The sequence below is a fragment of the Hippocampus bargibanti genome, linkage group LG01 (genome assembly GCF_051943395.1).
Source record: "Hippocampus bargibanti isolate YZ-2025 linkage group LG01, ASM5194339v1, whole genome shotgun sequence".
Taxonomy (NCBI): domain Eukaryota; kingdom Metazoa; phylum Chordata; class Actinopteri; order Syngnathiformes; family Syngnathidae; genus Hippocampus; species Hippocampus bargibanti.
Window position 1 is genome coordinate 2,543,284 of NC_142734.1, and position 23,101 is coordinate 2,566,384.

The following is a 23,101-nucleotide window of genomic DNA, read 5'->3' on the forward strand; positions in this document are numbered from 1 at the left end:
TTATACTATCCAGTTGTAGGATGAGAAAAAGCACAATTAACTCATTCACTGCCAGACAATGTGCAAAAATGTATCCACTCCAGTGCCAGACAACCGACGTCACTTTTTTGTTTCCTAACTGACATCAGAAAAACGTTGTATAGCATCTAAAATACCCATCCAGTTATGAATATGATTCAAGTAGTTCTGAAGAGGAAAGCATAAATGTTTGCAATCGATTAAATAATTTATTTTTGCCATTTTGAGGCAACATTGGGGGGAAATCTCTCACCCAAAAAAAAGAGGCACAAAATGGCGACCTCCTGTGGCCACCTCCGTTTCCACAGGCTGATAAATTCCTTATATGGAGCTTGGACGCCCTCTTCTGGCGGCTTTTGAGTGCAACACGAGGTCCCCAGACCAAACAAGTACAGCAAAATACATTGACGTGATGGAAGGACCGCTAGAATGCGTCTTTTTTACGGTCAGGGGCGGTCCGTTAGTGACGTCACGTCCGGACTCGTCACCAACTCAAAAACAAGACTTCCTGAATATTCAGCGCGAGTCTTAAAACGTAAAATATAGCTATATGCGGTGGAATCTTATTAAAATACGCTCAGTAGAAGTCATTTGAAGCCATTTTACAAATTATGGACACAATTTATCCGGAGACGTCGGTTGTCCTTTAACTGACGCTAACTTCCTGTGCAAAACGCGCTGCCGACAACGGAAGCCGATAAGGCACTTTCACTCCACGCTTCGTGAGCTGAAGCTAAACTGCATTTCAGCTAAAATGTACGCTTGTTGCGTGCGAGGTTGTCCAAATAGCCACTCTGCTGGGGGCAAACTGAAATTCTTCAGATTACCCACGGAATATCGACCGTTTCAGGCCAACCGGCGGCGTTTATGGCTCAAAGCGCTCCAACAAGTGAATGGCAATGCGGAGGAGCTCAATGAAAATGCTCGCATTTGTGGCGCTCATTTCCTATCAGGTAATCGATCAATTTTTGTTTCTTCTTTTGGTCGACTTGCGCGTTTATCGCCTAAAAATGATGTTTACAGAACGTGCGTGCGTTTGCAGGACAAGCATCTATGGATCAGGATAATCCCGATTTTGTGCCTTCCGTGTTTGCAAACGTGAAGAGTAGCCCGCGTCCCAAGTTCCAAAACAGAAGGCAAGTGAATTCCCACACTTAATTTTGCAAACATTTTTAATTTGATTTACAGGCCGACTGCTTGTAACCGTGTTGACGTTCTATTTCCAACGTCTGAACTGTACTTTCATTCAACTCAAGCTAACTGTTGTTACACCATTAACAAATCAGTTCTTACGTAGATTCAAAATCTCATTAAGTACAAATTGTACACGAGATATTTTAATTATTGTTTAAGACGATGGGTGCACGTACATTATTGTTGTGTGTAAGCATAAAATAAATGCTGGATGTAACACTGATGCGAATGCATCTTCATAATTACCGTCGATATTGTGATGGGTTTGCAACATGGCTTAGTCAGCACGTCTGCCTCATAGCTCGACATTCAGGGTTCGAATTACTGTGAAGTTGACATTTTCTATGTTTTCCACTTTATTTATAAAGTTTGGAAACATGCATGTTCGATTCAGTGAAGACATTAATTAAATCGTTGTCAGACATTTCCACACAGGCAAAATAATTGCATTTCCAAGTACATTCGTGGACAGTCATGTAGAAGGCTAAAGTCTTCATTAAAAAAAAAAGAAAGAACGAAAACAGGTAGTGGTCTTATTTCCAAAAAAGTATATTTTTACTGGTTAATTGTGAACATCACCAGTATGAAGGTGTCTGCACACTTGTGCCACCACTGAAGCTCAATTGCTGATGTTTATGGCATTATTGAAAAGATTAAAAGAAAAGTCATTGAAGAGGTTATAGTTCACCCACAGAAAAATGGATGCTGTGACTGTAAAGTGACTTTGAGAGTTTTGAAAGGCGCTTAAAAATGATTCAATCAATTCCATCAAAGCACACCTGAACCAAATTTCCTTTTTGCACTATTTTTTTAAGAATTGCTACAGGAAGCAGAAAATGCCAGTGGCCTCACAGCAAAGAGGAGTTCAAGCAAACACTGACCGAAGATGAGGAAACTGCGGTTCAGCAGCCATTGTTGGAAATAACTCAAAGCCAAGCTTCAGAACAGGTCCAGATCACGGCATGTGCAAAGGTATAACGTCCAAGTTAAAGGACAACCGACAGCACTTTTTTTGTTTCCTAACTGACATCAGAAAAACGTTTTATAGCATCTAAAACACTCAAAACATGCAGTATGATATTTTTAGTCAAATGCAAAAGAAACAATAAAATGACTTAGTGTCAAAAATCTGCACAAAAAAAATTGAGCTGCGAATTGGGCATTTTCAGAAAGTCCCGCCCCCAGTTCGTCACGTCACGCTAAGACGTCGAGCATTGCTGGAGAATCAAAACAATGGCTTCAGATTCAGACAATATGCTTTCTTGTTACTCATCCAGTTATGAATATGATTCAAATAGTTCTGAAGAGGAAAGCATAAATGTTTGCAATCGATTAAAGAATTTATTCCGTGCCATTTTGAGGCAACATTGGGGGGAAATGTATCACCAAAAAAGAGGCAGAAAATGGCGACCAACTTCCTGTGAGGAGTTAATCATCCCGTTTCCACAGGCTGATAAATTCCTTATACGGAACTTGGTCGCCCTCTTCTGGCTCTTTTTGGTGCAACGGGACGTTTTCAGACCAAACAAGTACAGCAAAATGCATTGACGTGATGGAAGGACTGCTACAATGTGTCCTTTTTTTTCGGTCTCTGAGGGACACGTATGCACTCAGTGTGGCGCTATTCGGTTGTGTGGTTTGGTGTTCTTCCGCCCAAAATTAGTCCGCCAGCCATTGTGGCGCTCCGTGTGTTTCCCAAACACTAGTTCGTATGCCAATATTATATCCTCGCGAATTTAATGTTCGTAAGGTGAAAGGTTCGTTAGCTAAAGCATTCGTAAACCGTGGTATCACTGTACTGGAAAATTAAATCATAAAGTTACATTCAAATCTTCTAATTTCCAAGATATTTGGAGATGTGAGTTCATTGATTTATGAGCGAATGAAACACATCTCCAAAGTCACCATTTCACTTTATTGGAGACTTTTCAAAAGAAGTTTGAAACTTCTCTGTAAAAAGCTCCATCTTTTGTCATCAGTAATTCCTTTGTTGTGTTTTACAGACCCGAGACATATCAAGCACGGAGACCACGAGTGACATTGAAATGAAAGAAACCTCCTCAGATTCTTTGGAGAAAATTCCACCTCACTTGTTGAAACTCGGAAAAAACAACCCCAAGGTGCTCCTCAAGCACGTCGTCGCTCCGTCGGGCTCTTATCTGTGTGAGTTGTGCAATGAAAACTTCTCCACTGTTGAACAATTGGTGAAACATAAAATTCAGCATGAAGGACGGAAGTCTCCTTCCTACCGCGACGCTCAGGAGAACATCCAAGATGGCATTTTGACGCAGCGCGACGAGCCCGCCTTCCCGTGCAATATTTGCGATCGAGCGTTCAGCGACCGCCACCACTTAAAGCGCCACAAACTGCTTCACGTCAGAGACGTCAGGAAGTGTCAGACGTGCGGCGTGCGTTTCTGTCAGCTTCACAGACGCGTACTCTTGGTTGCTCAGCCGGTCGACACCAGCGATGACGACGACGACGTTTGTCCCGTCACCGAGACGGATTACGAACTTGAACCGGGTGAGGTTGTGGAACAGCTGGAAGACTTCCACACATCCTGGGCTTTCATCCCCTTGCTAAAAAACTCACTTGATCAAGATTGCGAACCCCAATCGGCCCCCTCTAGCTCGGAACTGCAACCTGTAGCTGAGATGGCCCCTCCTCCTTCTCTTCCCATCCTTAGCCAAGACACCAATTCCGATGTCACCGCTCCCGAGGAACAAACGGTTGAGAAATCTGAGGTGATCAAAGCTACTCCACCAAAGTTGCCCCCGGCGTTGAGGATGTTTTCTCCGCAGTGCCTCACCTCAGTGTTTTTCAAGGTTGAAAGAAACTACGACTATATTTTGAGTAAAGGAACGACTGAGATGGAGACCGTTTTGGATTTCGCTTCCGATGTGTCAAGTGAGGAGCTATACGAGGAACCACAAGTGCAGGCACCAACTGCTTATGACCTGAAGATTGTTCTTTAACCAAAATTTACTGGACTGTTCCGGTCAAACGTCACAATATACGAGTATACAGTGATACCTCGGTTTACGAACTCCTTGGCTTACGAACTTTTCAGTTTACAAATGTTAAAAAATGAAAATTTTACCTTGGTATACAAACTTTACCTTGGCATACGAACTATTTTCGTACACAGCGCTGCCTCAATAAGTGATGTGTCGTTCGCAAACGAGCCCGTTCTTCTGACAACAAAATGGCAGCCGACTGGATTTGTCCTCTATTCCCCGCCCCCAGGCTTCGGTCAAAGCCACGCGATTGGTCAAGAACGCAGCAGGTTTTGATTCCGAGCTCCCATCTTCCTGTGCGGAATCTGCATGCTCTTCTTGTGCTTGCGTGGGTTTTCTCTGGGTACTCCAGTTATCTTCAACATTCCAAAAACATGGGCGGTAAGTAGTATGTAGGTGTGATTGTGAGTGGTGTCGCAGGTGTGATGCAGCCTCTCCCAATTTTAAGTGTTCAATCATCCTTCCAAGCATGTGGGGGGCAAACCGGAGGACCCGGAGAAAACCCACGCAGGCATGAGGAGAACATGCAAATTGTTCCACATAGCAAGGTCGGCGCCTGGAATCGAACATGTACAGTATTGTGAAGCCACTGTCACATTTATTTTAAGGACAGAAAAATTGACGCAAATGTCTCCAAAGAACTAATCAGTTGTCAATACAGTTTTCAATGCGATTATCAATTAGTTGTCGATTCAATTTACAGTTGTGCTACAAACATTTCCAGGATGTTTTTGAATAACCTTATGTCAGTTGAGGTTATTGTAAATTCACTTTGTTCAAGTTATTATAAATTGACTTCCAGATTAACATGGGTGGAAATTGAAATAAATCTGTGCGGATGTTCGAAAATAAATAATAGAATAACATAAATAATATGTCATTTACACATTCAGGCGTAGCAAGTACAATGAATACTCCCTTGAGAATTTGTGGAATTCATTTTGCCACCAAGCTCGTACCTTAAAAACACAAACGATCTTTCTAGGTTCCCAAAACACCAAAATTTGTTTTTATTAATTGTTTGTTCATAAATAAAATTGCTTTATTGTACTGTTTAATGACAAACCTTCCCATGAAAAACGCAAGCACAAGACGTGACAATTTAATGTCATGCCAACGTTCTTTTTCTTTGTGGTTTATTGTCAGTGGGCAAACCTACTTAATAATACTTTAGCGCCACCAACTGCTATTTTCCTTCCACTGCAAGTAAATCATGTTTGCTGCCATTGTCAAGTGATAATGATATTATTATTATTATTAATAGTACATTTCATTTATAAGCGTCTTTCAAAACTCTCAAGGACACTTTAGTCACAGTATACCTTTTTCTGCGGGTAAACAGCGGCAGCCATAAGCGTCAGTCAACCCGGAAGTAGCGCACAGGCACTACGAACTCAAAACAACATTCAAATAAAGTAAAACTACTCACAATATGTGCTTCCAGAGGCTCACGTTTCGCCGGGATGACGTCCTGATCATAACGTACTCCAAGTCAGGCGGTCGAGTTAGAATACTGTATTTTTGCAGACGTGTAAACAAGATTCGGGTCTCCCATGTTCCAAAATAGGGTAAAAACCTATTGAAAATGGATATGTGTATCATTATCTTTTATGTTTTCCAGCTGTGCAGAACAATACTGCACCATACATGATTCTATTTCTTACCCACTCAATTAGTAAAAGTCAACGTTATGGTGATGTTTATGAACCACGTTTCTCTTATAAAGGTAAATTTCTGGTGTTTCTGGTCACATTTGCTTCAACCAGATTAGCGTTGACTGAGCTCCCTGCATTCTATTGGTGGAAAGGATCCACTTTGCCCATGCGAGAGATATGATTGGTCAACAACGCTGTCACTCACTGTGCCGATTGGCCGGCTAGCTCACCGATTGGAGCACGCGTCTTCCCGTGGCTGCGTTGAACGGATTTTGGTGCTGATGCAGCGCGTCATCGAATTCGAAGCATCCTCTGGACCGAGTGGACAGTAAAACACGTGTGGTAAAGTGACTGTAAACCGGTGGGAAACCAGGAAGGATTCGGCGGCTGCTGCTCTACGTAGGGTAAGCTTCCTTCCGGTACACAAATCTACGAGCGTACAGCGACACAAGAGCAGCTATTAGCGTGTGGGGGGGTCGACGATGGAGTATAAATCCAAACCAAAGGTTGGAGAAATGTTAGCTCGAACTTCACCAGGTTCTGACGATAAATGGCACTGTACGCCGTGGGTGACGGGTGTCTTCTTGCTCGCTTCTGAATCTGTGAGTCAACTCGTTCCGACGGTCCACTGCATTGCGGAGCCACAACGTACCCTGCAGTCGTTGTACAGTGAGGCGTTCAAGTAACCCACTTGGGTATGTCACATCTGTGTCATGGAATCGTGCCAGATAGATTCATATTTTCTTTCACGGCCAAATATATATAGACTTTGTTGACACGTCATATCGCCACGGGAGTGCACAGAATACAGTCCTTATAAGATGCAAAATTCGAGATAAAAAATATGAATGTTAGGGGCTACTTGTATGATTTGTAAAAAAAAAAAAAAAAAAAAGACATACCGTTCATTGATTTTAGTCAGAATCAGTAACACAGAATTGATAAGTAGATATCACCAGGTACCCCTAACTTGTTTCTTTGAACGTCTTTAAGTTTTATGCTGTTATAGATGTTTGTTGGTCAAGCCCGAACACAATTAGACGAAAAATTCAATCGGACGCTTGAAAGATCAAATATTACTCATCCAAGTTATGAATATGATTCAAATAGTTCTGAAGAAGAAAGCATACATGTTTGCATTTGATTAAAGAAGTCCTTCCGGATCAATTCGAGCCGTCAGGACTCCAATGTAGCGTCCCAGAAAATGCACAAGATGGCGGCCAAGCTCCGTTGGAAATGGGCTGATTTGTCTGCTGGGAATTTGTGTCAACTAGTATCAAATAGTAGTCTTGTTGCAACACACAACGATTCACCATTGCATTATTTATGTTTTCCTTCTAATTTTGCCATCAACACGGATCAATACGAAGTTTTCAGACCAAACAAAATAACCAAAATGCATTGTGTGTCCCTTTCCCGGTCAGGGGCGTTCCTTCAGTGACGTCACGTACGGACTCATCACCAACTCAAAAACAAGACTTCCTGAATATTCAGTGCTTAGTCTTAAAACGTAAAATATAGCTATATGCGATGGAATCTTTGTAGAATACGCTCAGTAGGAGTCAGTTGAAGTGATTTTACAAATTATGGACACGGTTGTCCTTTAAGAGGAAAAAAACGAGCGAAAAATTAGCATGTAACTAACAACAAGCTTGTTAACGTTGCAATCTAACTGTGGCTGATAGGCTGACATGTCGTTTTTATTCCAACCAACTCAACTTTATTTGTATAGCGTCAGTTCATGACAATGTCACATCACCTTTTTCACGCGATCTCCCAATAGTACCTTGTAGATCGACTGGTAGATCCCGATCGACATATTGAGCACCCCTGACTTTGCCATTTCAGATTGGCAGCAATGAGCACGTTCAGCCGCCAAAAGTTCTTCCAGGAGCTCACTCATGGCTGCCTGCTACCGACAGCCCACCAGGGCCTGGAGCAGGTGTGGCAGCTGCTGGTCATCTGCCTACTGTGTCGCCTCTTCTGGATGTGGAGTGAGTATTTTTGTGTCCAATCAGTCCCGACGTACACTCAATCGTCACTTTCACCTCGTTCTCCTTTGTTTGTGGCAGGCTTCCCTTCCATTTTAAAGCATTTGGCCACTATGGCAGGAGGATTGTACGTCCTGTACTTGTTCTTTGAACTGCACATGATCTGGGTGGTCCTTCTGAGCCTCCTCTGCTACCTTTTCCTTTTCCTGTGTCGCCACTCGACCATGCGAGGCACTTTTCTCTCTATAACTGTGCTCATCTATCTGATGCTGGGGTAAGAACGTCATTGATTGGCTAGTCAATAGTCAATCATAGTATCACTAGCCGTGCGTGATAAGCGCATACTGGCCAGAGCTAGCACACTGTATCGGTAGAGAGCTGCATAAGCAAATACAGTGATACCTTGGCTTACGAACTTAATTGGTTCCCAGTCAGAGTGTGTAAGGCGAAAAATGTGTGTCCCAAAAATTATTTCCCATAGGAAACCATTAAAATAAGAATAATCCGTTCTCAGGTGCCATAAAACATAATTTTCTACTTTCTAATTTTCTAAACCTTAAAGCTACACAAAATATACAGTATTTTATATATAATAAATGTGCTACGGTATTATAATTAAAGAAATAAACTGTACTGGGTAATAAAGTCGTTTTATTTATCTTTATGATGGTCGTTGATGGCTTGATGGAATGGAGTGGCCGGTTTCATCAGCATTAAACACTTAATGAGAAATGTAACCTTCTTCTTTCACCATCTTGCGGAATTTTCCCTTGTAGGTGCTTTCTCTGCGATAATTTTACCTTGTTCCTCATCAATTGTGTTCTGTTTAGCTGGGTTGATAGCTTTTTGCATCAAGTGTACAGATGGCTTGTGCGGGTTGTTTGTGGAGCCTGATTGATGGGATATTTTAACCTTGCAGTCTACACTCTGCCTTTGAACTATCAAAGTTGAAATCCATTTTCTCACTCTTTCTCTGTCGTCTGCCTGTCTCTTTAATGTTTAAACCACCTCCCCTCACTGCTGCGTTCTTGACCAATCACCTGGCTTTAACCGAAGACTGGGGGCGGGGAATAGGAAGGATAAAAACAGTCGGCTGCCATTTTGTTGTTCGAAGAACGGGCTCGTTCGCAGATTTGGATCGTAATCTGTTCCAGAAACCTGTTCGAAAACCGATTTGTTCAAAAAACGAAACCACACTTTCCATTATAATCAATGTAAAAAATGTTAATCATTCTAGTCTAAAAAACAACTTTTTAAAAGCACTTTTTTAACCTATTTAACAGCAAAAACTGTATTTCTTAAGATCCTTCAGGTCACAAGTTATTTCCTGGCCAACAGCATCCTCTAGTGGACATCTAGTAAATCTCACCACATTCGCAGCTGTGGAGTGATTCAGATGTAGCACTACTGAAGGCCTAGGAGTGACATGCACGGCCCGCCACTGCATTTGAATACCTCCCCTCACTGCTGTGTTCTTGACCAATCACATGGCTTTAGACGAAGACAGGAGGCGGGCATTTTGTTGTTAGAAGAAAGGGCTCATTGAGACGGCTCTGTGTACGAAAAAAGTTCGTATGCCAAGGTAAAATGTTAATAAATTTAACATTTGTAAACCGAAATGTTCGTAATGCAAGGGGTTCGTAAACCGAGGTATCACTGTATATTGTGTTGATTTCATAGCAGTTTTGTCAACTCACAATGACTGAAGGAAGAGAATAAATTAATTTAGTTTGAGAGTTACATTTAAAGCCATTTTCAAGCCGGACTTTTCAAGAAAAAAAATGGACATCATTAAAAAGGTCGGTCAGTTACTTCCTGGCTAACGGTACCCTCTAGCGGACTTGTAGTAAATCACAGCACACTTTTTTCAGTCTGGATTGATTCAGGCATAGCACCACTGAAGGCCTCGCTATGATATCCATGGCCCACCACTGGCCTGGCCGATAATTAACATTTGTTTCGTGTATATTGTACCAAATGTAATATCGCGGTGGCATGCGGAGTTTCAGACGCCATGTCGTCTTTGATTTTTTCCAGAGAACTGCACATGATGGACACCACCAACTGGCACAAGATGAGAGGTAAACCACACAGCCGTCCTTTTCTGCGTTAATTATTCCACTTCCGTTCCAAGTGTTGTCACACTTGCCCAGGTTCACAGATGGTGGTGGCCATGAAAGCCATCTCCCTGGCCTTCGATCTGGACACAGGCGTCGTGACCAGCGTACCCTCTCCCATCGAATTCATGGGTTACATTTACTACGTGGGAACAGTCATCTTCGGACCGTGGATTAGCTTCAATAGCTACAAAGACGCTTTAGACGGACGGAAGATGGTATGAGCGATACAATATCAGCTTAGTATGTCTTCAAATGTTGGATTTGGTATCTTTTTTTGTGAATCCTCAGAGCTTGTCTTGGTTGTTCAAAGTGTCTTTAAGTTGGGTTAAGAGTCAGTTCTGCCTGGTTCTCTCCAACTGTGTGGCACCTTACCTCTTCCCCTATTTCATTCCTGTCTATGGAAACAAGCTGCTAAGGAGGTGAGTGGGATACACAGGCCGCATGTGGGTATCCACTCTTGTTTGTAGTTTGAAGGACAACCGAAGCCTCCGGACAAGTTGTGTCCATAATTTGTAAAATCACTTCAAATGACTTCTACTGAGCGTATTTTACAAAGATTCCACTACATGTAGCTATATTTTACGTTTTAAGACTGGCGCTGAATATTCAGGAAGTCTTGTTTTCAAGTTGGTGATGATTCCTGACGTGACGTCACGGAGGGAATGCCCCTGACCGAGAAAGCGACACACAATGCATTTTACGGTACTTTGTTTGGTGTGAAAACTTCATGTTGATGGCGAAATTAGAAGGAAAACACATAAATAACGCGATGGTGAATCCTTGTGTGTTGCGCCAAGACTACTATTTGATATTCGCTGACATAAATTCCCAGTAGACAAATCAGCCCATTTCTAACGGAGCTTGGGCGCCATCTTTTGCATTTTATGGGGCGCTACATTTCAGTCCAGATGCCATTGACGGCTCGAATTGTTATGGGAGGACTCCTTTAATCAATTTCAAACATGTATGCTTTCCTCTTCAGAACTACAGTAAAGTCTCGTTTTATCGATATCGGATATATCGATAGTCCCGGTTATATCGATACTATTTCTATGCACGCACGGAGAAAATTACATGCAAACAGGGTCGGATATATCGATAGTCCCGGTTATATCGATATTTTTTCGGACTCCCTTGAATATCGATATAACGAGACTTTACTGTATTTGAATCATATTCATAACTGGATGAGTAACAAAAACGCATCTTCTCCGAATCTGAAGCCATTGTTTTGATTCTCAAGCAAGGCAAGACGTCTTGGCGTTACGTGACGAACAAGGAGGCGGGACCTTCTGAAAATGGCCATTTCCGGTTTTATTTTGAAGTCGTTTTTAGACACTTTAAGTCATTTTTATTGGTGGTTTGCATTTAAATATCAGATCAAAAATATCAGCCTGCGTGTTTTGGGTATTTTAGATGCGATAAAACGTTTTTCTGATGTCAGTGAAGTGAACAAAAAAATGGTTTCAGTTGTCCTTTAATAACATCGTGCCTTTGTTTACCTTGTGTCTTTTCACAGCAAGAAGAGACGGAAAATCAGGTAATTAGCTGTCGATGAACATGAACATTCACAGCAATGCATGCTTAGTATTGGCTACACTGTTTCTTCAAACTGATAACCTTCTCTCTTCCTCTATTTCTGCTCAGAGGTTCACTGGCAAAGTAAGTACGTTGATGGATTGTATATTTACACACTGACCTACCCACAGTACAGTTATACCTTGGCTTACGAACTTAATTGGTTCTCAAAAAGTGTGTGTAAGGCGAAAAGTGTGTGTTCCAAACATTAATTTCCCATAGGAAACCTTTAAAAATGAGGATAATCTGTTTCCAGGTCCCCATAAAACATAATTTTTACTAAATAAGCCTTAAAACTACACAACATATACCTTATACTACGTATAATAAATGTGCTATTGTATTGTAATTAAAGAAATAAACTGTACTCTATAATAAAGTCATTTTATTTACCTTTGTGATGGTCGTTGATATAGTCGCCTCTTGATGATATCCGAGTGAAGTTGATGTGCTTTCTCGGCGATAATACCCTTTTAAGCATGATTCTAAGTGAGCCTTAAAGGACAACCGACGTCACTTTTTTGTTACTTAACTGACATCAGAAAAACGTTTTATAGCATCTAAAATACCCAAAACACGCAGTATGATATTTTTATTCAAATGCAAAACACCAATAAAAATGACTTAGTGTCCAAAATCTGCACAAAAAAAAATTGAGCTGCGAATTGGGCATTTTCAGAAAGTCCCGCCCCCACTTCGTGACATCATGCCAAGACGTCTTGCATTGCTAGTGACTCAAAACAATGGCTTCAGATTCGGAGAATATGCTTTCTTGTTACACATCCAGTTATGAACATGATTCAAATAGTTCTGAAGAGGAAAGCATACATGTTTGCAATCGATTAAAGAAGTTATTCCCTGTCATTTTGAGGCAACATTGAGGGGATATTTCTCACAGAGAAAGAGGCACAAAATGGCGACCTCCTGTGGCCACCTCCGTTTCCATAGGCTGATAAATTACTTATATGAAGCTTAGAAGCCCTCTTCTGGCGGCTTTTGGGTGCAACGCGAGGTCCCCAGACCGAACATTACAGCAAAATGGATTGAGGTGATGGAAGGACTGCTACAGTGTGTCCTTTTTCAGTCAGGGGCGTTCCTTCAGTGACGTCGGGTGAGGACTCGTCACCAATTCAAAAACAAGACTTCCTGAATATTCAGCGCGAGTCTTAAAACGTAAAATATAGCTATCTGCGTGGAATCTTTGTAAAATACGCTCAGTAGAAGTCATTTCAAGCCATTTTACAAATTATGGACACAACTTGTCCGGAGATGTCGGTTGTCCTTTAAACCATCATCCAATATGTCCTTTTTTTTTGCCCAGGTGGTTATTGGCTTATGAGAACACAGTGTCTTTCCACTTTAGCAACTATTTTGTTGCTTATTTGAGCGAGACCACAACTATTCTGGCCGGAGCTGGCTTCACAGAGGAGAAAGACAACATCAAATGGTTTGTAAAAAAAAAAAAAAAGTGTCGCAGTAGGCAGCATGTCTCGCATTTTATTAAAAGACGCCTGTGCTTCATAGGGATCTGACGGTGTCCAAGCCACTAAACATCGAGCTTCCTCGCTCGATGGTGGAAGTGGTCACATCGTGGAATCTGCCCATGTCACGTTTTTTGCACACCTGTGAGTTGGAATGTACATGGGCTGATGTCTTGAGATACACCAGTAACAATCGCAAACAGAAAAGACTTATCGGAAATGGCGTTCATCTATTCCAGCTTCCCCACAAAAAAAAAAAAAAACACCAAATATGTGATTTTGTGGTTTTTAGTAAGGAAAACAGCGCTCTTTAACTCATTCACTGCCATTCCCGAATGTAATCGCAAATTGAAAATATGACGTAGAGCTTTCTTGTTAAATCTTGTTAAATCCCGAATTTGTTCTGGTTTTGTTTTTTCATGCTTGGGTGCCGCTAAAGCGCTGGCCATGGCCTCTGGCAATGTTTTTTTCTTTTCCACAAGGGGGCCGCATTTCCCCTTTTCCACGATAGCGCTTTGTTCCAGCTTCAGCTGTTGTTAAAGCGCAATATAAACCAATATGTATGTATTGCCTAGTATTTTGGACAACCGCCCTCATTTCAAGCTCAGATAACTCCAGACCGTATAACTTAGGAATTTTTTTTTCTGATGAAAGAAGAGGGTCTAAGGTTTTTTTTAACGCTGAATTGAATGTTTATGTAGTCCTAAAACTCAATATTCTATGGGTCCTGGAATTGGAGTGACAATGACAAAAACCGTGGCACTGGAGTCAACACATTTTTGCACATCATCTGGCAGTGAAGGAGTTAATATTTAAATTCTTGAAAACTTTTGTAAAATAATTCATTGCGGTGGCATTTTTCTCATTTTTTGGAATTCTGGTTATGTTGCTATGAACAGCTTGAAATCTCTTTTTTAAAGAATTTACATGACTTGCCAAACAACTGCTTGGGGTGAAGTGATGAACTTGAGTTCATTGCTACCTTAAAGGACAACCGACGTCCCCGGACAAGTTGTGTCCATAATTTTTAAAATCGCTTCAAATGACTTCTACTGAGCATATTTTAATAAGATTCCACCGCATATAGCTATATTTTACGTTTTAAGACTCACGCTGAATATTCAGGAAGTCTTGTTTTTGAGTTGGTGACGAGTCCGTACGTGACGTCACTAAAGGAACACCCCCTGACCGAAAAAAAAGACACATTGTAGCAGTCCTTCCATCACGTCAATGTATTTTGCTGTATTGTTTGGTCTGAAAACCTTGTGTTGCACCCTAACGTCGCCAGAAGAGGGTGTCCAAGCTCCATATAAGGAATTTATCATCCTGTAGAAACGGAGGTGGCCACAGGAGGTCGCCATTTTGTGCCTCTTTTCTGGTGATCGTTTCTCCCCAATGTCGCCTCAAAATGGCACAAATAAATTCTTTAATCGATTGCAAACATGTATGCTTTCTTCTTCAGAACTATTTGAATCATATTCATAACTGGATGTGTAACAAGAAAGCATATTCTCCGAATCTGAAGCCATTGTTTTGATTCTGAAGCAATGCAAGACGTCTAGGCGTGACGTCACAAACTGGGGGCGGGACTTTCTGAAAATGCCCAATTCGCAGCTCAATTTTTTTTGCAGATTTTGGACACTTTAAGTCATTTTTATTGGTGTTTTGCATTTGAATAAAAATATTATACTGCGCGTTTTGGGGATTTTAGATGCTATAATGCTTTTCTGATGTCAGTTAAGAAACAAAAAAGTGACGTCGGTTGTCCTTTAAAGTACTTACAACTGTATTTCAAACTGCATGCGCGGCTGAAAAATATAACATGACATTTGTATTTTGTAGATGTATTTCAGAGTGCTCTCAAATTTGGGACTTTCTCTGCCGTCATGCTGACATACGCAGCCAGTGCTCTTCTGCACGTGAGTAAGAAAGCAGTCACATTGCTGAACCGCACCCCCTCCAGACCTGTTGACTTTTGGTTGTGTCTGATAGGGTCTGAGTTTCCATCTGGGTGCTGTGCTTGTGTCTCTTGGCTTCATCACCTACACTGAGCACGGTGAGAGTCTTTCTCTGGCAAACGTGTCAAACGCTTCAAAAGAGCTCAGTTTGGTGGACCCCCCAAATCTGTATTTGTACAATATGTATAGAAGCTATGCTCAATGCAGAGGGGCAACCCTTTTCTCAATACAGTCATACCTTGGTTTACGAACTTAATTGGTTCCCAGACAGAGTGTGTAAGGCGAAAAGTGTGTATCCTAAAAATTATTTCCCATAGGAAACCATTAAAATTAGAATAATCCGTTCCCGGGTCCCCATAAAACATAATTTTCTACTTTCTAATTTTATAAGCCTCAAAACTACACAAAATATACCTTATTTTATGTATAATAAATGTACTATGGTATTATAATTAAAGAAATAAACTGTACTGTATAATAAAGTCGTTTTATTTACCTTTGTGATGGTCGTTAATGGCTTCATGGAATGGAGTGGCCGGTTTCCTCAGCATTAAATACTTGATGAGGAACGTAACCTTTTCCATTCACCATCTTGAGGAATGATCCCTTGTAGGTGCTTTCTCTGCGATAATTTTGTCTAGTTCCTCATCAATAGTGTTCTGTTTAGCTGGGTTGATAGCTTTTTGCATCAAGTGTACAGATGTTTTATTGTTTTTATTGTAAAGTGTCCTTAGGTGTTTTGAAAGGCGCTTGAAATAAAATGTATTATTATTTTATTATTATGTGATATTTTAACCTTGCAGTCTACACTCTGCCTTTGAACTATCAAAGTTGAAACTCTCTCACTGTCGTCTTCCTGTCTATTTAATGTTTAAACCACCTCCCCTCACCGCTGCGTTCTTGACCAATCACATGGCTTTAATCGAAGACTTGGGGCCGGAAATAGAGGACAAAAAAAGTCGGCAGCCATTTTCTTTTTGAAGAACGGCTTCACTCTCTCTCTATCACTTTCTATCTGTAAACCCCAACCCCCACACTGCTGCATTCTTGACGAATTACGTGTCTTTAACCAAAAACTGGGGGCGGGGAATAGAGTACAAAAACAGTCGGCTGCCATTTTCTTGTTAGAAGAACGGGCTCGTTCGCGAACGACACATCACTCATTGAGGCAGCTCCGTGTGTCTCCCGAAAAATAGTTCGTATGCCAAGGTAAAATTGTCATAAATTTAACGTGCCTATTTTCTTTTTTTTTTCTTTCTTTTTTTTGTCAGTGCTGCGGAAAAGACTGGCGGTCATGTTCAATGCCTGTGTTCTGTCCAAGAAATGTCAGCCAAACTGTACCCACCAGAACAAAAAGGTGATGCAGCCATTGCTTTTTTTTCCCCCCCTCTTTATATTCTCTGTTGATCTTTGATAATTGCGCATGAACATTTTGCTCGACATGATGCTTTTGTTGTGGCCTCGTCTTCTTCAGGCACTTTGGGTGTACATGATCAACGTTGCATTCAGCATCCTGGCAATAGTACATCTGACCTACTTGGGTTCAGTATTCAATTCCAGCGTGGACTACATGGAAGAAGATGAGGTGAGTTTGTCTTTTATTTCAATGTGATTGGGCCATCTCACTAAATCATTCACGTCCCAAATCAGTTGCAATCATATTTTTTTCAGGCAGAGGATAAAGAATACATGCATGTGTTTATTATTATTGCCTGTCAACATATTCTGCTCCTGCTTGTTCCAATCGATTTTTGTAAACATTTCCACCCTGCTGGGAGAGTTGCCATTTTAGTCCCCAAATCACCTCCCTCGAAAAATTCGGGAAATATTAGCCCGATGCTAGTTTCAGCAATGGACACGAAATCAGGAGGATGTTTGTTACTAGCCAATCATAGTATCACTAGCCGCTAGACATAAGAGCATACTGGCCAGAGCTAGCGCACTGTATCTGTGAGTAAACTTAGAAAACAATTGGTAAATTATGATAGTCGAGCTAGTTATCAAGCTACCTACCTAGCTATCTATTTGCTATCTGTTAGTTACCTATTAGCTATCTATTAGCAGTCTAGCTGGCTGGCTAGCTATCTAGATAACTATCAGCTATTTATTAGCCATCTATTATCTACCTACCTAGCTATCTATTTGCTATCTGTTAGTTACCTATTAGCTATCTATTAGCGGTCTAGCTCGCTGGCTAGCTATCTAGATAACTATCTATTAGCTATCTATTAACTACCTAGCTATCTATTTGCTATCTGTTAGTTACCTATTAGCTATCTATTAGCGGTCTAGTTGGCTGGCTAGCTATCTAGATAACTATCTATTAGCTATTTATTAGCTATCTATTAGCTACCTAGCTATCTATTTGCTATCTGTTAGTTACCTATTAGCTATCTACTAGCTATCTATTAGCGGTCTAGTTGGCTGGCTAGCTATCTAGATAACTATCTATTAGCTATCTATTAGCCATCTATTATCTACCTACCTAGCTATCTATTTGCTATCTGTTAGTTACCTATTAGCTATCTACTAGCTATCTACTAGCTATCTATTAGCGGTCTAGTTGGCTGGCTAGCTATCTAGATAACTATCTATTAGCTATCTATTAGCCATCTATTATCTACCTACCTAGCTATCTATTTGCTATCTGTTAGTTACCTATTAGCTATCTACTAGCTATCTATTAGTGGTTTATTTGGCTGGCTAGCTATCTAGATAACTATTAGCTACCTACCAAGCTATCTCTTTGCTATGTGCTAGTTTTCTATTAGCTATATATTAGCGCTCAAGCTGCCAGGCTATCTATCTAGCTAAGTATCTATTAACTATATTAGCTATCTATAAACTAGCTAGCTTCCTATCCATTTGAGTTACTTCGTACTTTTTTCCTCTTCTTCTGACAGGATGACCAAAGCCATCATATCATTCAGAAGTGGTCAGAGCTGAGCTGGACAAGTCACTGGATCACATTTGGATGCTGGATCTTATACCGCCTCATTCTCTAAATTGGAGAAATGGCAAAGAAGTAGCAATAATGAGGCTTCTCTTCCCTGAAGACTGTCAAAAGAAGCGCTCGATCGCCAGGTTGGCACCATTTGCCGTCTGCTTCGTATGTGTCTGCCCTACCTGCTGAGGCCTCCTTTTGATATCCTCACCACTCTCCTTCCTCCTTTTCTATGGACTCCGTTCTCTCTTTTTTTTTCTGCTCGCTCATGTCGTGACAGCAGTTACTGATGTCTCCCTGCAAGTCACAATCAATACCGATCAGCGTGGCAGAGATCGGTTTCCGCTGTTATCACTGCGGCAGATGCGCTTTTACCCCCTCAACCCCACCCTAAGTGATTCCTCATCATACAGTGATACCTCGGTTTACGAACCCCTTGGCCTATGAACTTTTTGGTTTACCGATGTTACATTTATGAACATTTTACCTTGGCATACAAACTATTTTTCGGGATACACACGGAGCTGCCACAATGAGTGATGTGTCGTGTCGAAAATGGCAGCCGGGTTGTTTTGGTCCTCTATTCCCCGCCCCCAGTCGTCGGTTAAAGCCACATATGTGACACGAGTCCGTACGTGACGTCACTAAATGACCGCCCCTGACCATACAAAAGACGCATTGTAGCGGTCCTTCCATCACGTCAATGTATTTTGCTGTACTTGTTTGGTCTGGGGACCTCGTGTTGCACCCAAAAGCCGCCAGAAGAGGGCGTCCAAGCGCCATATAAGGAATTTATCAGCCTGTGGAAACGGAGGTGGCCACAGGAGGTCGCCATTTTGTGCCTCTTTTTTTGGGTGAGAGATTTACCCCCAATGTCGCCTCAAAATGGCACAAATAAATTCTTTAATCGATTGCAAACATGTATGCTTTCCTCTTCAGAACTATTTGAATCATATTCGTAACTGGATGAGTAACAAGAAAGCATCTTCCCCCGAATCTGAAGCCGTTGTTTTGATTCTCGAGCAAGGCAAGACATCTTGGCGTGACATCACGAACAAGGGGGCGGGACCTTCTGAAACTGGCCACTTCCGGGTTCAATTTCAAGTAGTTTTTGGACACTTTAAGTCATTTTTATTGGTGTTTTGCATTTGACTAAAAATATCATCCTGCGTGTTTTGGGTACTTTAGATGCTATAAAACGTTTTTCTGATGTCAGTTAGGAAACAAAAAAGTGGTGTCGGTTGTCCTTTAAGCCATAGGTGTCAAAGTCAAGGCCCTGTGGCCAAATCCGGCTAGCTAGCTGGCGATCGAGCTAGCTATCTATTAGCTACATAGCTGGCCTGTAACTGTTAAGTGACCTTGGGAGTTTTGAAAGGCGCTTATAAATGAAATGTATTATTATTATTATTATTATTATTATTACTAATTCGCTGTGGCGACCCCTTGAAGGGAAAAGAAGTAGTCATATTAAATGTTTCATTTTCCTATATCACAGAGAGCAACATGTAGCTATGGAGCCACAGGTTGCAGAGCCCTGCTAGAAAAAGTAAACAGTAGCCACAAACACACAAGCTCAAAAATCATGTAAGAAATAGTTTATTTGAATAATTATTTACAAGAAAAATGTATGAACTGTTAAACAGTCAATACTAGGGATGATTTAGGAAAGTGGGGGGAGAAAAAAAAAGGTTTTGCTCAGAGCAATTTTCTTTTTTGAATGGTGTACAAGCACCCTGCATGTTGGGTGGACAGCATGGGCACAGGTAAAAGTTGGGAACATGGGAGAAAGTGAGGTTGATTTTTGTTCTCCATGACAACAAAAGTTGTGTTGGAAGGCCACCCAACAATCCGTCTGGCTCAGGGTTGGGGTACCGGGTGCTCACCCCTGCCTCCCCCGAGGACTCCCATGTTTGCGACGGCAGGAGCCCAGCAGTGTCTCCAGTGCCATCTTCACAAACGCCTGGAAGTTACTGCTTCTCTCCCTTCGGCTGTCCTGCGAGGGGGACGAAATCGCTACAGATAGCTTCACCGGGCACTTGATTCGAAGTGGTGTACAGGTGAAAAAATAAATAAAAATGAATTGACAACTACAGTGATACCTCGGTTTACCAACCCCTTGGCTTACGAACTTTTCTGTTTACGAACGTTAAATTGATGAAAATTTTACCTTGGCATACAAACTATTTTTCGAGATACACACGGAGCTGCCACAATCAGTGATGTGTCGTTCGCGAACGAGCCCGTTCTCCTAATAAGAAAATGGCAGCCGGCTTGTTTTGGTCCTCTATTCCCCGCCCCCAGTCGTCGGTTAAAGGCACGTGATTGGTCAAGAACGCAGCAGTGAGGGGGAGGTGGTTTAAACATTAAAGGGACAGGCAGACGACAAAGAGAGAGAGTGACAAAATGGATCGAAAACAAGTGAAATTTGGACTCGTTTCATAGTTCAAAGGCAGGTAGACTGGAAGGTTAAAATATCCCATCGATCATTCCTCAAGATGGTGAAAGAAGAAGGCTACGTTCCTCATCAAGTGTTTAATGCGGATGAAACCGGCCACTCCATTCCATCAAACCATCAACGACCATCACAAAGGTTAATAAAATGACTTTACTATACAGTACAGTTTATTTATTTAATTATAATACCACAGCACATTTATTCTGCATAAAATAATATATATTTTGTGTAGTTTTAAGGTTTAGAAAATTAGAAAGTAGAAAATTATGTTTTTTGGGGACCTGGGAACGGATTATTCTAATTTTAATGGTTTCTTATGGGAAATTAATTTTTGGGATACACACTTTTCACCTTACACACTCTATCTGGGAACCAATTAAGTTTGTAAGCCGAGGTATCACTGTACTTTGAATACTGATGAATCATGAGCAGTCTTTTTTTTCAAAAACTTTTATACCAGTCACAAGTTTAATTTGCTTTCGCGGGCCGAAAAAAAATAATGTGGCGGGCCGGATTTGGCCCCCGGGCCTTGACTTTTGACACCTGTGCTATAAATGCTTACCTCCTTGCTTCTTGTTGTCATCTCCTTTCTGATCACCTTTCTTCGGCTGCTCTTTAGGACTTTGAGGTGGCTGCGGAAAAGACGTCAAAGACATGAGAACGTTTTGCAAAGAGAGAACATAAGAAACATTAAAAAAGCAAAGTCGTAGATACTGGTTGTAATAACTGTTTTCCCACCTTGGTAGTTGACTTCTTGTCCGACTTGTTACCTGAAAACGTGAACGCTTCATGTTAATAATAGTGGACGAGCAACTCACGTACTGCGAGTTGTTAGACGTTATGATCGTATGCGATACGATACCTGTAAACCTTAGCTAATAGCTGCCCTTAGAAATGATTACAATTCCCTTATAAAAGTTGCAGTACGCCGTACATTATTTGAAATGATAAAAAAAAAACGCTAACACAAGCGGAAATGCAGTTTACCGCACATGCGCACATCATGCTTTCATAATCGACTGGACGCAGCGATAAAAAAATATATACTTACAATCGAGTATTACTTTTGCTCCCCTTATTAATGATTGGAATTCCCCTTATTAATCAATAATAAACCTTACAAACACAACGCGAGACATAATTATTTACTTATAGCAAGAAACAAAACAGACAGAATAAAAACAAAGGTAATTTGTCTATATTATTTTATTGACCTAATACATACCACAAGCAGTTATTTAAATTTTTTTCATGCTCTCCCCACATGTGGTACATTTAGTGTTGCTTATTATATGCAGCAGTGCAGGATTTAGCAGACTTCATCTGTTCTAAAGATGATTTTCCTCTGTCGCGCACACACTGTCACAATTTAGCTTCCTCTGAAACAATTACGTATGTCTTATCCATCCTGCGTATTCACCTTGGAGACCCGATCCTAGAGTTTTTCTCTTACTTCTACGTTATGACTAGTAGTAGTTGATTACTCGATTGCAACACAAATGCCGGACTTCAAACACGGAAACGGAAATTAAACAAATCAAACAAAAACAAGGTGACGCGCATGTGCTTATCATGTTTTATCGACAAAGACTCGATAACCACCGATTTTTTTTTTTATCGTATAAAAGTTTTTATATGGCGTACACAATTCAAAATGATGAAAACACGTATAAAATACGGGGGGAAGTATACGTTGACAGGTATGGGCGTTTGCTCACCTTTCGTTCCTGGCATTTTGGCCACGCTCCAGAGGCTGTGGTGTTTTGATCAGAATACTGTGCTAAAACGCGCCGTTCCACACGGTCATTTATGGCCCGCCTCGCTGAATGGCTTCGCCGGTGGGGCCACTTCGAGAAAGAGCCACGCCAAAAAAGCAAAGAGCCCAGTCAGCTGAGCGGCGAGCCCCCGTGGATCCGCAGATCTCTGCTGAGCCAGGCAAAACCGCCCAGCTGACCTTGTCATACTGTTTGTCAAGCCACTGGAAAACGTCGTGCACCTTTTGTTCGTGGTATTTGCGAGTATCCCACGCTAATATCAGAACGCGCCCTTTCAGAAATTGGACAGAAAGTACAGTGCTACAGGCGGAGGACGCGGGTCGGGTGATTGGACTCGAGTCACACGAAACTGACTCATTTGTTAGACTTGCTTGCCTAAAATGGATGAAACAAGATGTTGATTTGATTATTTATCACCGGGCTGCAGTTGCTTGCCCCTGCCGATTATTTTGTTAGTGAATCAGACCAAAAAAAGAATACCCAGAAGAATATTGATCAGTGTGTTATAAAAACAAGGCATTGTTTCAAAGTTGCGGAAAATGATATATGCAGTGATACCTCAGTTTACGAACTTAATTAGTCCCCTGAAAGCGTGTGTAAGGGGAAAAGTTAATCTGCCAAACATTTATTTCCCATAAGAAACCATTAAAAATGAGAATAATCCGTTCCCAGGTCACCATAAAACATAATTTTCAACTAAATAAGCCTTAAAAACTACACAAAATATACGTTATTTATGTATAATAAATGTGCTATTGTAATGTAAAGAAATAAACTGTACTGTATAATAAAGTCATTTTATTTACATTTGTAATGGTCCTTGATTAAAAAAAAAAACAAATCAAAATACGAATCACAAAAAAACGTATGATTCCTCACCGTAGCTGAATACAATGATAATGTTAATGACGTTTC

The 23,101-nt window shown here is 41.1% G+C and overlaps 2 protein-coding genes and 1 long non-coding RNA gene across 4 annotated transcripts; 2 read left to right on the top strand and 1 right to left on the bottom strand.

The window, feature by feature from the left end:
* The first annotated feature begins 672 nt into the window (after positions 1–672).
* Positions 673–5,036, top strand: LOC148902730 (uncharacterized). The gene is made up of 4 exons (XM_088997637.1): positions 673–971; positions 1,061–1,154; positions 2,028–2,184; positions 3,216–5,036. The coding sequence occupies exons 1-4, from the start codon at positions 773–775 to the stop codon at positions 4,185–4,187; spliced, it is 1,422 nt and encodes a 473-aa protein (XP_088853763.1). The 5' UTR covers positions 673–772; the 3' UTR covers positions 4,188–5,036.
* Positions 5,037–5,597: 561 nt separating this feature from the next.
* On the top strand, positions 5,598–19,331 carry LOC148902731 (protein-serine O-palmitoleoyltransferase porcupine-like). Of its 2 annotated transcripts, XM_088989883.1 has the most exons (15): positions 5,598–6,288; positions 7,733–7,878; positions 7,957–8,149; positions 9,913–9,956; positions 10,029–10,210; positions 10,284–10,414; positions 11,515–11,535; positions 11,643–11,657; positions 12,895–13,020; positions 13,098–13,198; positions 14,897–14,973; positions 15,047–15,110; positions 16,284–16,369; positions 16,487–16,597; positions 17,916–19,331. In XM_088989883.1, the coding sequence occupies exons 2-15, from the start codon at positions 7,743–7,745 to the stop codon at positions 18,015–18,017; spliced, it is 1,389 nt and encodes a 462-aa protein (XP_088846009.1). In that variant the 5' UTR covers positions 5,598–6,288; positions 7,733–7,742; the 3' UTR covers positions 18,018–19,331. The 2 variants fall into 2 exon arrangements, with proteins under 2 accessions (XP_088846009.1, XP_088846017.1); XM_088989891.1 differs by lacking the exons at positions 11,515–11,535; positions 11,643–11,657.
* Positions 19,332–19,598: 267 nt separating this feature from the next.
* Positions 19,599–22,357, bottom strand: LOC148902732 (uncharacterized). The gene is made up of 4 exons (XR_016114195.1): positions 22,130–22,357; positions 21,150–21,181; positions 20,974–21,043; positions 19,599–19,949 (listed from the first exon to the last, which is right to left on the bottom strand). It is a non-coding gene; the product is annotated as an uncharacterized LOC148902732 (long non-coding RNA).
* Positions 22,358–23,101: the final 744 nt, after the last annotated feature.